The sequence below is a fragment of the Rhincodon typus genome, chromosome 28 (genome assembly GCF_021869965.1).
Source record: "Rhincodon typus isolate 14 chromosome 28, sRhiTyp1.1, whole genome shotgun sequence".
Classification (NCBI taxonomy): domain Eukaryota; kingdom Metazoa; phylum Chordata; class Chondrichthyes; order Orectolobiformes; family Rhincodontidae; genus Rhincodon; species Rhincodon typus.
Genome location: NC_063359.1, coordinates 19,250,701 through 19,267,772, shown reverse-complemented (window position 1 = coordinate 19,267,772; position 17,072 = coordinate 19,250,701). Strand labels below are relative to the sequence as shown.

The window sequence follows — 17,072 nt, the reverse complement described above, 5'->3', positions numbered from 1 at the left end:
ACAGGATCAAATTCACGATGGCAGACGGTGAAATTTGAGTTCAGTTAAGAACAAAAAGATAGTCCAGTGGTGACCATGTAACCACTGTCAATTGTTGTAAAAGCCTGCCTCATTCACTAAATTTTTTTTTGGGAAGGAAATCTGCAATCCTAAATTGGTCTGGACTACACATGAATCCCTTTGCTCAGCAAATTGGCTGACAATAAATGCTGGCCTAGTGATACCTTCATCCCATGTACGGATAAAATCAAATTTCTATAGATTCAATTAACAACCAAGACTAGTATTTTAAAATTAATAAAGGCAATTATGAGAGGATGAAAGCATTTAATTGCATAAAGATGGGTGGCAGGTCATAGGATTGGACAGAATATAAAGAACAGCAAAGAATCACTGAAATAATTGAATACAAAATCAAAGAGGTTATGTTTTGGTTATACAAGGTATTGCTGAAAGCACATCTGGAGAACTGTGTATAACATAGGTCACTTTGTTTAAGGAGAGATGTAAATGCATTAGAAGCGGTTCAGAGAAGGCTTAATCGACCACCACCTGGAATGGGCACATTGTCTTAAGAGGACAGGTTGAATGGGCTAGAATTATATCTGCTGGAGTTTAGAACATTAAGTAGTGACTTGGTTGGAACACACAAGATCCAGAAGGGTCTTGACGGGTAGTTGTAGAAAAACTACAACCAGGGAGTCACTGTTTAAAAATAATAGGTCACCCATTTCAAAAAGAGATGAGAATTTGTTTCGCAGAGAAGGCCATGAGTCTTTGAAACTCTTCCTCAAAAGGTAGTAGAAACAGAGTCTTTGAACATTTTTAAGGGAGCGGTAAACAATTCTTGATAAAACAAGGGGGTGAAAGGTTATCAGAGCAAACAGGAATGTGGAGTTATCAGTCATGATTTTATTCTTCATTGCAGCAGAGTCAGAGGGTCAGGTTGCCTACTCCTGATCTTAATTCATATATTTTTCTGTACATATAGCAACTCTGAAACCCAATTTCATTTTTGCAATTATAAAACTGGAACTGATTTGCCATCCTTCGGTAGTGCACAGTGGTATATACTACTTCTTGAAATTAGATTTACCCAAGTTCAACATTAATAAATTAAAAATAAAAGCTAGGTATGTAATCTATAATACTAAAACATCCAAAGTTACTGTTAGACAGGGATTTGAGAAGGTAATTTTATGGCTTTGTTGCAAAATGTCAATCAAACTAGATAAGCCAAAACACCAGTATTGGCCATGCAGTAGTTTCATGAACCAAATTCAAAAAACCATCCCAAAGAAGAGAGCTCTTCCTTTTAAATGATCTTTGCATTTGATCCAACGCACATCCCATTCCCACAGACTTACTCTGCTCCAACTTCAACTCCAAATTCAACTGCCTGAAACCTTCTGGTTTGCACACTATCCAGAGTTTCAAATGTTTCCTCAAACAGCGAAAATTTCTCCTCTCACTCACTCCTTAAAGCTTTTTGACAGCTACTTCTCCTATCCATCTCTGGTCAATACAAGGAGGTCATGGTGAGCTTTCAGCTTAATTCAGTATAATGGTTACAACCATCAATACTGTCTGGCATGGAATTCCAAGATGTGACCTCACAAAATACATTCCAAGGATAGAGTATGAATTTGAAATGATGGTGTTCTCCAACATTGTCTTTCTTTACAGTAGAAGCTCAAGGGGTGAGTGATGTGGTTTTTTTTTATAAACAAGACCCTGGGAACTTATATAGTTCATCATTTAGATAGTACAGCAGTATCAGTTCCATGGGATGGGCATTGAGCACTATGCTGGTCAACCAGGTTGACTGGATGGTGGTGTTAGCAGGTGCCGTTTTGGTAACCAAGCCAGTACACTGCTGTATTATTTCACGTAACATTCAAGATGGGGTCCATGAATTTCTGAAGTAAAAATGTCCTTTTGAAATGACAGCCATTGACATTCACACTTCAGTTTTGCTTGGGTGAACTAACCACATAGCTTAGTTTATGCTTTAATTGGTATAGGTACTGTTGGATTGAATTATTTTTCAATAATTTTGACTTCATTAAGTGAGGAATTAAATTATTTTCTGCTCGAACGTGATTGGTTGCAAAATGCTTTCTGTAAGGAAGAACAGCCAATGTGGCTCAGGTCAAAAATAAAATCAAAAACTTGATGTTTTTATGGTTGTTTTTGTGGCTCAAGCTAGTGTAAAGTCAAACTAACAAGTCAAACTAAATTGGAAAATGCTTTGAGGTATAAAGCTTTTACGCAAGGACAGAGTTATGTTTTAAAATACTTTAGTTTTGTAACTTATTTTAGCTTTTTATGGTGATTTTAAGCTTTATGCATTTTGCTGTATCTTGCAATAGTTCTCTGTCACTTTAGTATGGTAATAAGGTATGATTCTTGCTTATTTTTGGAGAATAAAAGAAGTCTGTATGGTTTTTGTAAAGCAACTTCACTTAACATGTTTCAGGTATCAACAGTTATTGTGGAGTCGCTAATGATTCTTTTAACTAAAAAAAATATTGGTAGGCTTTGGAATATTCTCAAGACAATTATTCAATTAGTGCCACAGCAGCTGGGCAGAGATCTTTGAAGTTGGTAAGCTACGAGGGGTAAGCTGTTATAGCATATGTGATTGACATTTCAAGGAACAAATCAGGAGGTGGTAGGGGATAATCATCACTTTTACAGAAACAAATCAGGCATCTGTCAGACACTGTTTAGATTGATCATGTGCTATCCAATTGGCAAATTCAGGATACCTTTGGTCATGCAGTGACTCTCAAGGGTTGATTAACGGTGACTCTTAGTGGTTTGGAGCACAGTAAAAAGACTGAAGACAGAAGGAAAATTTCCAGAAGAGAACAAGAGACATGTGCTTAATCAGCCAGAAATTGCAAGCTAATATTCCACTGTGAGCCGACTGAATCCACTGTTTTCATTCTATTTTCTTTTGTAAGTTTTATCAAACAATAAATTGTGAAATTTTTGAAAACATACTTATTCTTGAAATGGTCTTGTCAGGACTGATAAACCTTTCAATTGGCTTTCTCAACTGAAGTTAATAAGAATTAAAGTTAAAGTGAAGGTCACAATCTTGCAGTACACTATTGTTAATTGGGTTTTTTGTGCAAACTAAATGCAATAACTAAGATGCATCTTATATGTGAGCATCAGTTTTCTTAATTGGGTTGTTTTTGTGTTAATTGATTTTCTACCTCTGACATGCCTTTTCTTTTAAATCAGAGATGTTATCACACATGTCTGGGTGGGGTGGAACTTGAACCCAGACCTTCTGACCCAGAGGTAGGAGTACGACCACTCACAAGAACCCTAGTGCAGAGGTAGGATACGAAACAGGAGTTCCCAATGGAAAAAAGGGAAGTGGATATAAATAGATCTTCTTTATTGAAAATATGAGGAATGACACTATGGTATCCTCGATTAAAAACATCAATTAATGCAACTTGCACAAACATTGGCATTGTTGAACTAGCCACAGTACTCAGAATAGACTCAGGGTAAGAGAAGCTCATCATAATCAATCTGTTCTTCAAATTTGACTTCTCCAGTACTATTAAAACATTGATAAACTTCTCTGAGCATTTTATTTCTGTTATCTGAAGTGAAATTTAATGAGAACTAGTATAATCAACAATACTGAAATTCTTGAGCACATATGTAAGTGCTGAGCATTCCACGACAATTTGTGGATGAAAGAATACAAAAATGAGAGTTTAGTAGATGATCCACTCATTGTATAGTATCCACTCTCCACGCTGTTCTCGTAGCTTCAGCCTTGACATGGCTAGTCCAATTCAAGATCTGTTTACTGACTTTCCACTCACACCCCACCACCCTAAGATATGTTTAGTGGTGGATTTCATGATGGTGATGCCAGTAAAGATCAAGGGCTTGCTCTTATCTGACATGATAAGTATCCAGCACTTGTATGGCATACATAAAACACACTGCTTGTCAACCCAAGCCTAAATAATATCCAGCCGCTATAGTACAGCATAGCCTGCTTCACTATCCAAGGATCGGTGAATATTAAATGTTGTAGAATTGTGAGCAAATAACCTCACTCTTCACATTGTCTGGCAGGAAAGGCAATTGATAAAACAGCTTAAGATACATTAACCAAGGACACTTTTGTGACACTGGAGCCGTGATTTCTTTTTATTATTCATTCATTTGACTGTCCTCTTGGTATACCTTTGAACAAGGTATACCACCAGTCAGTGTAAATTTCCTTTGAGCCCCTTGATTAACTCTAGTTCTGTCAAGCTCTTTAATGCCAAAATCTGCTTTAAAGTTGAGGCAGTCACTCTGATCTGTTATGGTATTCAACACATATCCATGTCTGGCTTGAGACTGCGATGAGGTCCAACTGCAAGTGGTTTCTTGAAGTGGCTCCTGTGTTAGAGGGTCTCTCTAGATTCAAGTTGCCGTAAATGCTTTTAACTGTTCAAATGGCTTTCAAATCATACACAGATTGCAATGCTTCCCACATTACTGAGAGTGAAAACATTTTCTATTTGAATGAAATTGATTGTATAATAAAAGCTTTAGAGAAGAACTTAACATCTTCCAGTTCTGATGAGAGGCCATAAACCTGAAAGATTCTCAGTTTTCAACAACGCAGCCTGATTCACTGAACAGTCACCGGCACTTTCTATTTCTATTTCCAGCTTTTCCTGTGTAAGGTAGCCGATCAGGCCTGAGTGACAGATTATGCAAATTTAGCCGAGATCGTGATAGTCCCTTCACACATTTCTTCACAATTCTTTCAATTTCCCCTTTGTGTTTTGTAGAAACCTCACTCGCTTTCTCCCTTTCAATGGTCACAGGAAGCCTTCGAAGTACGAGTAAGAATAATTTATTTCTGTCACCAGACATGGAAGGTGCTAAGAGGCCTCCACCTTACATTGAAACAGTGCATCCAATTAAAGTGCATTGCATTAGGATGTATCCGACTGCTCACCTTTTGTTTCATGATCTCTTCTGTGCTTCCAGAAGCTAGACATATACTTGTACTTTTTACCACAAATGTTACAAACCATGTCATCTAGAAAGGAAACAGGTTTCTGAATTATTGAAGTAATCTAAAAAAATGGGAAACATTTTAACAGTGAATAAGGGTGGACAGCAAATTACAATCAAAAGCTCGTTTTTAACCTGATTGATGGTTTTGAATTTGATTGTCCTCTTTTGGGGCATCCTGTAATGCAGTGAATTGGCAAGCAGCAGGCAATTTAGAATTACTTGCAAGAGACAATATGATTAAAATAAACTGCAATCCATTCTAGAGCATGCACAAAATATCATAAAAAATATTGGTTATTTCTAAACTGCAATACATTTCCCACCATTTATATTCTAAAAACCAGCATTGTGCACATTTCTTGATCGATGAGATTGATTGTGACAAGGATGATAGCTTAATGTCATTACTATCATAAGCTCCAGGATGTCTCCCAGCCCTCCCCTTTGGACACAGAGTTTCCACAATACATAAATCACATTCAGCATTCTCCATGTAGAAGGGAGGGCATTCATCCTGCCACTACAACGGATCCTTCCAGTTTGATAAGTAATGATCAAGGCACTTCATGAGGACCATTTTGTTGTTCTTATTTTGAGGAATGGCATTAGAACAAGTATTTTAAATGACAGAATGGAGTATTATTATTCTTTTTTGAGCAAACGGAATTAACCACTTCATGGGTAAACATCACACTGTCCTTTAAGATGACATTCAATTCTTCCAGAATCAATCCATAATAATTTCTAGGTCCTCAAAGTTTAATTCTGTTCCTTTTCTTTCTCAGCCTGGTAACTTGTAATCCCAAAACAATCTTTCATGGTATTACTGAAGGTCCTCCCTCTAGCAAAAGCTAGATGAATCTTCTATCCCCATCTTAAGTCTTCATGAATTTGGTCTTTTCAATTTCTGAATGCACTTTGACCCACATTTTGGTGTATAGAACCATAAACACATTCACCCTTCTGCCACACACACGTTCAGACTCTAGCAGACTACCTGAATCCGAGAGTTTTCACAGAATATCTTAGAAATCCTCTCTCTCTCTCTCAAAACCCATTTCTATGGCAAGATGAATCACATTGGCCTTGTATCCAGGTACAAAAGCTGATTAATTATCTTTGAGACCACCAAATCTCTTTCATTTTGAACAGTTTAAAGTATAACGGTTACCAACCTGATATTTTCAATACCCTTCTGGGACTTTGGAGGGTCTTAGTCTAACAACTGCTAGCACACAAGCTATCGTTATCCTTAAAACAGTACACCTTTCTCCCTTTAAACAATCAGGACCTCCTTTAATCTCTAACAATCAGACCACCCAGACTTCAGAACAGGTCACTTGACCCACTCCTTAATTTATCCTAAATTTAGAGACACGATCCCAAGAATATTATAAATATCATAATTGTAACCAAAGGGCACTTACAATGCAAGTTTATTTAATACAAAACACAAAGCTTTTGTACTGCAAGAACATCAAACTGACACTAAACCTTCAATACCAAACAGAATTAGGACCTGACCTAAAGGTACACTCGAAATTAGAAATGCAGGTACAGATCTGTTCCAAAGGCTGCACGAGGAAACGTTTGGCGGTATTAATTCAATGGTTTATCAGCTTCTCACTGTACCTGACCACAGAACTGGTCCAGATTCTTTCACTGGTGTCTTTTGGTCAACTGCCATACATCCCGAGTTCTGACAGTTTTCTGTTTGCAGAGAATTTAATGGAGACTGATTTACAGGTGTATTCCAAGTTAAACAGTCATAATTTCTGATGCAAATGCATCCCATACCCAGAGCAATCAGCACCTTTTGAATCTCTGCATCTCCTAACTGGGGTTCTTCAAAGACTTGGCAGACTAGTCATGAAGGAAAGGTGATTTTTGAACTTTTAACTTGGCAGTGGTTATCTTCCATTGAGAACAAAATTGGCAATGAGAAGAAACAATGATCCATAATCAGGAGTAGGATTTTTGATGCTACATTTTTATCAGACCAAAACCTTAGTATACCAGGATCAGATAGGAGAAAGCAGCCAAACTTGATGGGTTTTTTTTGACCTGCAAGCTACAATTGGAAAACTCAACAACACTAAGTTGCTAAATTTTTTTTAGAAAAAAAAATTGCACTCCAGAATAACATGTTTTGTGCCAAATCTAAATAACTTTTCATTCAATGTGAAGTGCTGAAGACAGTAGTTTGCAAATATTTCAGAGATGAATGCTACAGCAACATCATTCCACAATTATTGGCATCATCTTGGCCTGCAAGTTCCTTTTCCCTTTGAAAGGTGCATTTTAATTTCTACTGTAATTACTGGAATAAATCATACTAAGAAAGACTACATTAAACTTACATTAGTTCCAGCCAACTCTTTCCCTTTAATGAAGTGTAAAATCATCTTCAATTTAGAAAACCTCCCAATTCTTTAAAATAACATACTTGACACAGGCACACTATTTTAAAAGAATTATCTGCTATGGATTGATCCAACTATGTAGAATTATTTACTAAAACATTATGTTTCATATTGGACTGAAATATGGCACAGATCGTACTTTAGTAATAAGATAATGATACTGTGGTATCTTAGAGTATGTATCGAGCATTTTTGATGTCAAAAATCAAAACCAATTTCAAATATGGAAATTAACTTGCACCTGTTCAAACAAGTCAGTAAATTTACTGGGTTCTTAAATTTAGAAATATTTTCATTGAAAAACATTATTCAATTAGTTGCACTCCTCAGCCTTTTATTTGCAGTTCTCCAAAGTACATTTTCTCCATATTGTACAGAGCAAGTGCATATTTTCAGCACTTAGCCTTAGCTGTCCTTCTCCTCCCATTTTTCACAGCGGGTGGAGTCAGATATTTACTGGGCATTTTTCATCACCACAGGTGAGAATGACTAGAAATAATCCAGCGTGCCGAAACCAATCATACTACTCTTATGATCATCAGATTTTGATTCTTGGGATTCTGCTATCAGTTAATAATCAGACTGGATTCTGCAGACTCAGGGATCTGAATCTTTCAAGCAGCTGCAATGCTGTGCACATAGAAGCATGTTTGCGTACAGCACCCAATACTGTTGAGCATTTCTTCCAGGATCTTCCTATGTCACCTGTCAAAGAAATGTGCAGCAGCCCTGCAGAACACCACTGAGGCAGAGTGGAGTTGGGAAAGAGAGAACACACCCCCATTTATTGACTGCCATATGATGAGTGCCAATCTTTTAGGTGGGGTGTGGGAGTAGGCGGAGTTGAGTCGGTTGTGGAGCTACGTAGGTGTTAGACCAGGTTTTACACCAGCGCTTCCACACTTCTTTCCACTATAACCCCACTTCAAGGCTTGAAAATTGTCAACACCTCTCAGGCGAGGCTGAAATGGCAAGGTTGTTCTACTTTCTAATCACGGCAGCCATTATTGCTGCAGATCTTAAAACCGAGGCTTTTGCTTGCAAACCCACTGGTCATTTCCCATTTTAAACCACCTAATATTTTCTGGTTAATGATACAGACTTTTTCTCCCCTCCCCCCCTCCAGATCTCTGTCTTTAAAGTCTTTGAGACATTCACAGAGGGTCCCAGGGAGCAGGAAAATTGTCCATCAGAAGTTTAAACTTCGCAAGCAATTTCCACAGAGGTCTACACACTTCCATAGGCTCCTGATTTACAGCTTTGGTCATATAAGAACATAATAAACAGGAGCAAGAGGCCATTCAGCCCTCAAGCCTGTCCTGCTATTGTATAATATCACGGCTGATAAAATAGGAATGCCCAGTGTTCATCATTATCACCACATGTGCTCAGATATGATGTGAAATTATATCAGGGCATCATTGCTAAATGGGTAGATCCCCTTTATTAACTCTTCATTCAACTTGACATGGAACTTATACAAAGCTTGATACCAAATTAGTTGTAAACCTGTATACCACAGAACACCGAACTGAGCCTGATGAAATAAATCCACTTCTCTTCTGATTGGATTACATTTTTCTGTGCTAACGTTCCACCGATGTTGGCTAACATCTGCATCTTATCCAGTGGCCATTGGTTTTGCTTGAGCTTAGACTGAGGGACCCAACACTTATTAACAATGTAAAACATCATGGTCATAATAACCATGTATCACTCCTCAACATTCATACATCTGCCTTCCATCTCAGATCATTGGCTAGTGATCAGGAGTGGAATCGTTGGCTCTCAAATCCAGAGAAGTTACATTCAACTCCAGTTCGTTAATATCTTGGGAAGCAGCAGTCCATGTGGTGTACAGCATACTCTGGTGCTGTTAGAAAGGGAGCTACAGAATTTTGACTCCGTGATAGTGAAGCAATGGTGATATATTTCGAAATCTACTTAGCTTATGGCTTAGAGAGGAATTTGAAGGTGGTGGTTTTTCCATGCATCTGCTGCTAGCATCATTCTAAGTGGCAGAGGTCATGGATTTGTAAGGTGCTGTCTAAGGAAACTTAGTGAGTTATTGGATAACTGGATCCACTTCTTCTGGATTATTCCTTTTATATTTAGAGTTTATCATATAAAACAATAATGAAAATATTATCCCTTAACTCTAAGGCTAAGAGGTAGATAGAGGTGACAGCGCAGCAGTAATGTCACTGGATTAGCAATCCGGAGGCTCAGGCTAATGCTTTGGGGACTTGATTTCAAATCCCATCACAGCAGGTAGCGAAACCTGAATTTAATAATTAAACAAAAAAAAACAGATGGATTAGCCAGCATTGCCTGCATGCTAGGAAAGCCCTTTTTTTTTTAAAAAGGCTCCATCTGATTCCATGGCAATAGTCCCAGGAAGCACAGGTGTAATTTTTCTAGTATTTTCATTCTGATATAACTTGATAGCTTCCTACTATCTTCAGAGTAGGAAGATTCACATTCAGGACCTCTGTCTTTGGAAACAGTATGAATCCTCATTTATTGGTAGCAGAGGATATTTTATTGTAAAGTCCTTCAGATAGTAACAAAACTAAACAGAAGCACAATCTCCCAGCCCAGTTAACCAAGTTAACCAAGGGACATCTGAAATTATCACCTGACATTTGTTAAAAATCAAGCACCAAAGAGTCAGGAATATTAACATTGGATTGGTCAGCCTGGGAAAAAAAACTCAAAGAAATTTATGACACAATGGTAAACATGATTTAAAATTGTACATGGCCAATTTTTGCAAAACATATTTTTTCTATTTAAGTTAAAGACTTCGGGCCCAGATTTTGGAGGATATGTTTAGGGAGAACAGTCTACAACTTCACACAACAAGATTCATGAAAATTAGGACAGAAATCCTGAAATTGCAGTTTGTCACTCAGTTTTGACATATCCTGCACCGTGAACACCTGTCCCCACAGAACATGTAATTGTTGAAGTTAGGAAGACCTTCTATTTTCCCATTCCCACAGCACTGTTAGAAATTCTTACATCAGGTGTAACTAGGTCTTTAACTGGTGGATGAGTTGAAAAAATTTGAACAACCAAGCTCACCCTGAAAAGTTTTTATTTTGGAGTGAGATTAAGTGATTAAATTAATAGATTTTAAGCTAGTTTGTTTGTAAACATGTTTTTGGGACGTTTTAAGTTTCTACCTACACCCAATGCATATGATCCGATCTTTAATTTTGATCTCCTTTTAAAAAAAGATTTCATTTTCTGTTTTTTGTTTCCTGTTTGTGCAAATTCTTGAACACAATTAGTTTCTTTGACAGGTTGATGGCACCATTACAGCTTCATGCTGGGAATCCCTTGTACAGAACACTACAATCAGTTGTCGTACTACTGCAGGGTGCTCAAGACAAAATTCTGACCAGACAGATTGCTTGACCCAACAACAAGGTTTACTTCAAATATGAGCATCATTGACAAACAACACTGAGCCACAGATTTCAGTGAGATTTTAAATATTCCAGTTATTAGAAAAAGCTACATACATAAATAACAGTGACCACCTTTCATTATTTGTGAAGCATTCTGGACATTCAAAGATTGTGACATGTGCTTTAAAATGCAAGTTGTTTCATTCCACTGAACAATTTAGACCAATATTTACCTGAGTTCTGCTGCAAATCATTATTCTGATAATGCTGCTGACATGAGTTAGTTGTTGTAAGGATGTGACATTCTGTAAAACAAACAATTTCACTTTGTTTCTCATGAAGGAGAATACAGATTGGACTGTGCAGTCCAGACTTGTATTTTCAACAAGAAGTTCTTATCTTCAGTTGAAGTAATTAACCATCACTTTATGCTTAATGCATCAGTGCCATGTTTTATGCCCAAGAACTCTTCCCAATTGTTCCATCTTCTTATGAGGAGTAGCCTCTCTTTGCTTTGGTCTAGATTTTTCATCCTATCATATACATATCATGTATGTTTTTAAACTAAAAAAAGTTCTCTAGATAAATGTTTACAAATTCTCTGCGAGAGACCTCAAGTTAAAGTACAGCAGATTATATGAAACACTCAACCACTTGATAAGAGGAAAGACCAGGCAGCTTTATTGTGGCATGTATATACCCAGCATGAGATAACGTTATTCATTTGTACAACGACTGCATCTTTCACACAGTCATCGCCTATAGCACACCCTCCTTGACAATCTGAAGTGCTATCCTGAGGATAGTGGCTGTGAATTCAAACCAGCTTCACCCATTTTCAGATGCAATAGCATCTGCTAGTTGCAAGATTCACTCCATTATTTCAATATATTTCTCGACCTGGCAATGTATATCTGCTGTAAATGATGGATGCACCCCTGCTAAAAGCCCTGTGTACTTTCACATTTGGTTTTCTGTGGGATTCAATGAAAATTCAGCACAGTTTTCAGAAGAAATTGAGTCAGAGACCAGAAGATTAATGGAGCAGCAAATATATGCAAGTATCATCCAGTGTCCATTTTTAAACTCACATATTTCTATTATAAATTCCTGCATCAATATTCAGATCTAAACTTTTCTTGGTACTGATGCATCCCTCAGAATATATTATGAACTTAAGTTTAAATTTAAACTGAGCTCAAAGTCATGTGTTCTGAAGAAGTCATATTACATTTGAAACTTCAATACTCTTTCCTCTCTCCAAACATGCTGCCAGACATGCTGAATTTCTCCAGCATTGTTTTTATTTCAAAGTCATGGTATTGGCTGAAACATAGACTCCAAGCATCAGAATTTAGAAAAAGCTGAAACCTTTGAATACATCTTTAGCATAAACATAACAATATAATTCAATAAATGTCCTATGACATTAGATCATATTCTTTTCACTGTTTTGGGTGGGGGGTGTAGATATCGTAAGCACTTTGATCAGGTTATGCAATTATACTGGTAGGTCGTGTGTTAAAAACTGTGTTCAATGTAGGAATTCATCACCTGGCAAGAAATGTGAGCAAACGTTGTTGTTTTACTAACATACATGCAAAGTTTCTATTCCATCCATGTTCACCTATGACAATCAAAATTGGAGTTTGTAGATGCACTGCCTCTAAAGCAAATACAACGGCTGTTGGAAATTGGGAAAAAAAAACACAAAAATTATAAATATGCAGTATGTGGAGCTGTATCTGTGGTGAGAGAAACAGTTAATATTTCAGATTTTCTGTCAAAAATAGAAAACATTTTAAAAACGTTTTTTTAAGCAAGCCAAAAAGTGGGGAGGATGAACATAAAAGGGGAAATCGTGTGATCTCATGGAAGACTAGAGCAATTATTATATAAAAAGAGATGACATTGCAAAGCAAAAGAAGATGGTAGTTGGACAAGAAGCAAATAATGGGTCTATGGGAATGTGCGACTGGGAACAGCAGAATCATCCCCAAAAGCCAGCAGAGGCAGTAAAGGCTATGATCATATTGATAACTCAAAAATAATCAAGAGTTTGACAGAAAGCTAGTTAGTAATATGAAAACATAAGAAGTTACAAAGTATTTGAATAGGTAAAAGCAAGTGTTAGCCCTCTAGCGTGAGACTGGGGAGCTGACGGAGATTGAACAGTATATTATTTGTAAGCACATCTTAATAGATTTGAATCAACTTCTATGTATGTGTAAAAGAGAGTTCCCCAAACACTGCACACATTTCAATTTCTTTCTCATTCAGGGGGCGGTGAGCAGATTTCAAAAAGATAAGACTTACCACATCAGTAACCATGAATTCAACAGAAAAAGAATTCCAAAACAAGAAACTGATCATTTAATGAGTAAAATGACCATTAAAACATTCCAAGCAGCAGAAATGACTGTTAGGAACTTCTTTTGTCTTTTTGCTTAAGCAACAGAGATAGAGAGAGAAACTAATTAGGCCCAAGGACCCATCACCCTGGCCATGAGGACCAGGATCAAGCCTAGGAGTTGGGCTAAGGGTAACCTTGGTTCACCTCTGGCAGGTCACATTCTGAGCTGGTCTTTGCAGAGTTCAGACAAAAGTGGGAAATCGGAAGTGAGTTGTCTTTCAGCCTGTATTGTCTAGGGTGTTTCCAGGGGTACGAGGAGGAGGATGGGTGTGTTTCTGACTCCGTCCCACTCACACGCCCACCCACCCACCTCCCCAAACACTGGCCCTCATTCTCTCCTGCCCCACTGCCACGATCTATCACTAATTCACTCCACCACCATTCCCATAGACTGCTGGCCTTCCTGACTCACATTCGCCCTTGGCAGCCTGGTCGTCATGTGTCCACCATTCACTCCTCTACCCAGCCAATGTTTTCCTGCAAACCTCCCAGTCCCCATCCCACAGACTCATTGCCATGGCTCCTGGCCTCAGACTGAATTCAATCACTCACATTGCAGTACTTCTCCAATCTGTGATTATTTCTCTCCAGCATTCATATAAAAGAAAGAAAAAGTGTCTGACTGGAAGTGTAGCTCTTGCAAAACTCTTCCAATTATTCTTACCTATATTTTGAACGATGGCTTCATGTGTCAGATAGGAAGCCTCAGCCAAGCCTGGTTCAAAATAAGTTGTTAACAACATTTAAAATAGCTATTTGGAAATTTGATGTAAATGATCTGACTAGTCCACTAAATAGTGGCCAAGGAATTTCAACCTATAAGTGGCAGTCACTTTCCCTGCTCTTGGTATTTTACTTGTTCATAAAACAGCTGCTATTTTGAAGCAGCAAACATTTGGAAATGTCCTCCTATATTGTCAGACCTTAATGTAAAATCATGATAGATTCCTGTACATTTGAAGGAATACAGGAAAACAACTACTTGTAAAGTAAAATAATAGCTATTTAAAAAGTAATTGCATAGTATGGACAAGTACCACTAGGTCTAAATTTCACTGCATAAATGGAATAAGTAAGCAGTAAGTAAACGATTACTATTTCACTGCCAAATCACCTAATCACTAAACAATAATATATACATCACTAGAGGTTATCTTCACCAGTTAAAATTAAGTGAACAGTTCACAATTACACACTGTATCTTCTTGGTGTTTCCCAGCCTACGCCATGGACAAGCTTTTGCCACCACACCATAGTGGATTACAAAGAATATCAAACTGGTATTTAGACAAATTTACATGTCAGTGTTCTGTTTTACAAACCATTTCTATTACTTTGGATCCCATTTTTCTGTACGAGTCTGTTCTCAGGATTCCAATCTTTATGGGTCTCATCTTGAAGGGAATGCAGCTGTCCATCTTCTCCCACCAGAAAAGCAATCTCATTACTTCCAAAAGAATCGTCCCCTGTTATGGGATGGGTATCCTGGCTCCTTGTTTGATGGGGCTCTTGAGAATTCATGACTTCAAATAATCACAGCAGTTCCTCACAATTGGCACATTTACAGTGCCATGTTAGAGAAACAAGTATCAACTTTTGCTGTGAAATTCTCTTTCTGTTTTCTTTCTGATGTCCTAATGTGTCCTTTTTGTCTCTTTGATATCCACAACACCTATAAACAAAATAAACCTATTAATCATTGTAGTTCTAATTATATTTATAGTTGAAACATAGCAGGTTCCACATTAAGCTACAGCTCAAAAAATCACAAGGCTTTGAAATAAACATATGGATGGGTTTGTCAACTATAATTCATTCTAATTACTACTAGCAAAATACTTTACTTGAATGGGAAATCTGCATAAATTTCAGATGACTCCTACAATTATTTCTCCTAAATATTTTTAACTCAATTTCCCATTTAGAACTAAATGAAAGGAGCTTGCGTGTAGAGACAGTACGACACCTATATAAAAAAGATGTTTAGCAACATTTGTTCATGCAACAAGATATTTGACACTGCGCAGTGAGTCTTATGGTGTTTTGGAAAAGTGAGTCATGCGAATTGGTGAAGTGATTCTTGCTGCGAGACCAAGCAAGCTTTCCTTGCAGTATCTTACCAAATTCTCCACATTAGTTGGCTTTTGAGTCTTCAGTGAGGACCGTGTCTTATTTCTACCAAATTTTACCACGCACTATTCCTGCAGCAACTCACCCCTCAGGATATCCTGGAATTTACCAGCACCCCTGCTGCCAGCACCTTATTTAAAAGCCATTGTGCAATTGGACAAGCACTGGCAGTCTGGAGCTGTCCTGCATCATTACTGGTATTAGCCCCAGACATGGCAAATGGGAGGAAATCGCAGCCCTAGTTTTTAAGCATGATCATGGCACTCCGGCTGGTTGAGGTGGTGCATAAATAGAACTCTTTTCCCGCAGGACCAGCAGGGGAGGCCACGCCAGCCTGCTCTGAAGTTGCTCCCAGTGTTGCGAAGTTGGGTAGAGTATTTGATATTTGTAAAATGCTGGGGGCGGAAGGGGGAGAAAGAGTGTGTGGTCCCTTTAGAAGATGATGTGTTTTTTCTAGGCTTAAAAGTGCAGGTGCACAGAGAGCTCCTGAAATTGAAACACTGTATCAAAAGAATGTGTGGTTAACAACCCAGGCAATAGTTTGCTTTGTTAAGGCAACCAGTTTGAGAAATCAGCCAATTAATTTAAACCAGGCACTTAGAAACTAAAAACAATTAAATCTGATGGTTTTGATAACCTAGGACCAATCCCTTTGTAAGCAATTGATAGGTCAAGGATATAAAAGAAAAGGGCATTTGAAAATCAGTGTGACAGCAACTACCATCTGGTAGAGTAGACAACCAGTAGCTCTAAAGAGAAAAATCACTGGCTCTCTCAAAACCATCATCTGACTAAAGGTACAGTGGCACTCTTAGCTAATGTTCCTGACAAGAATTTGATGGAGAAAGGTGTTCCTGACTGAAGAACACTGGAGAAGGCACTAAACATTCTGGAAGATGTATCCTGGTTGCAATTTTGACAGGTTAAGTTTTAAGGTTTTTTTTATTTAATTTGGTTTTGTAAGAAGTGGGACCTGTGTTTATTGGAACAGCATGCCATTAGAATTTTGTCTTATTTGGGAATAGTTAGTAGTTGTGGGGGCATTATTTGGTTTGTTAGTAGTTCTGTTAAATTTGCTCACTGTTAGAGTTAGATAACTAAATTGTTACTTGTTGATTATAGTGAGTGAAATGATTTCATTTCATTTAACCACTCATTTATAACAGAGTTTGGGGGTGAGAAGCAGGTTATACCACTTTTCACACTTCCTTTAAACAGATTATGGAGGTGATGGGAGCTTCTTTGGGTGTTTCTGTTTTAGTTATTTGAGGGAGGTCAACCTCTGCTTCATAACACCAGTCACATCAGCTATGTGGAGGAATGACCATCCCACAGGGCTTGGCAAAGTCCTTCTCCACTCTGCCAGTGTAAATGCCACCATCTTCTCCTTGAAACCTCACACTCAGTATCTTTCTGCTACTGTACTCACCTTAAGTCTTGTGCCCTATCATAATCACTGTTGGATGCCGTATTGTTCCTACTTACCCTCACCCACCCCAACTTGAGTCCCTATTGGCGCTGCATGCCTCTGCACTGCCTAAATCAGTCCCTTGGGAAACATTCCCACCTGTACCAATAACAAAAGCTGTACAACCCACTTTCATTTCCATAATACCAGCCTCTCCCTCATTC

At 38.0% G+C, this 17,072-nt stretch overlaps 1 protein-coding gene across 1 annotated transcript in view; it reads right to left on the bottom strand.

Moving 5' to 3' along the window:
• LOC109935977 overlaps positions 1-17,072 on the bottom strand; it is a 36,910-nt gene that overhangs the window by 14,937 nt on the left and 4,901 nt on the right. The window contains exons 2-4 of the mRNA XM_048613362.1: positions 14,633-14,982; positions 11,131-11,202; positions 4,997-5,080 (exon numbers count right to left, since the gene is read on the bottom strand). Coding sequence (XP_048469319.1) covers positions 4,997-5,080; positions 11,131-11,202; positions 14,633-14,831 — 355 coding nt within the window. The 5' untranslated portion in view covers positions 14,832-14,982. The remainder of the gene's footprint in view (positions 1-4,996; positions 5,081-11,130; positions 11,203-14,632; positions 14,983-17,072) is intronic.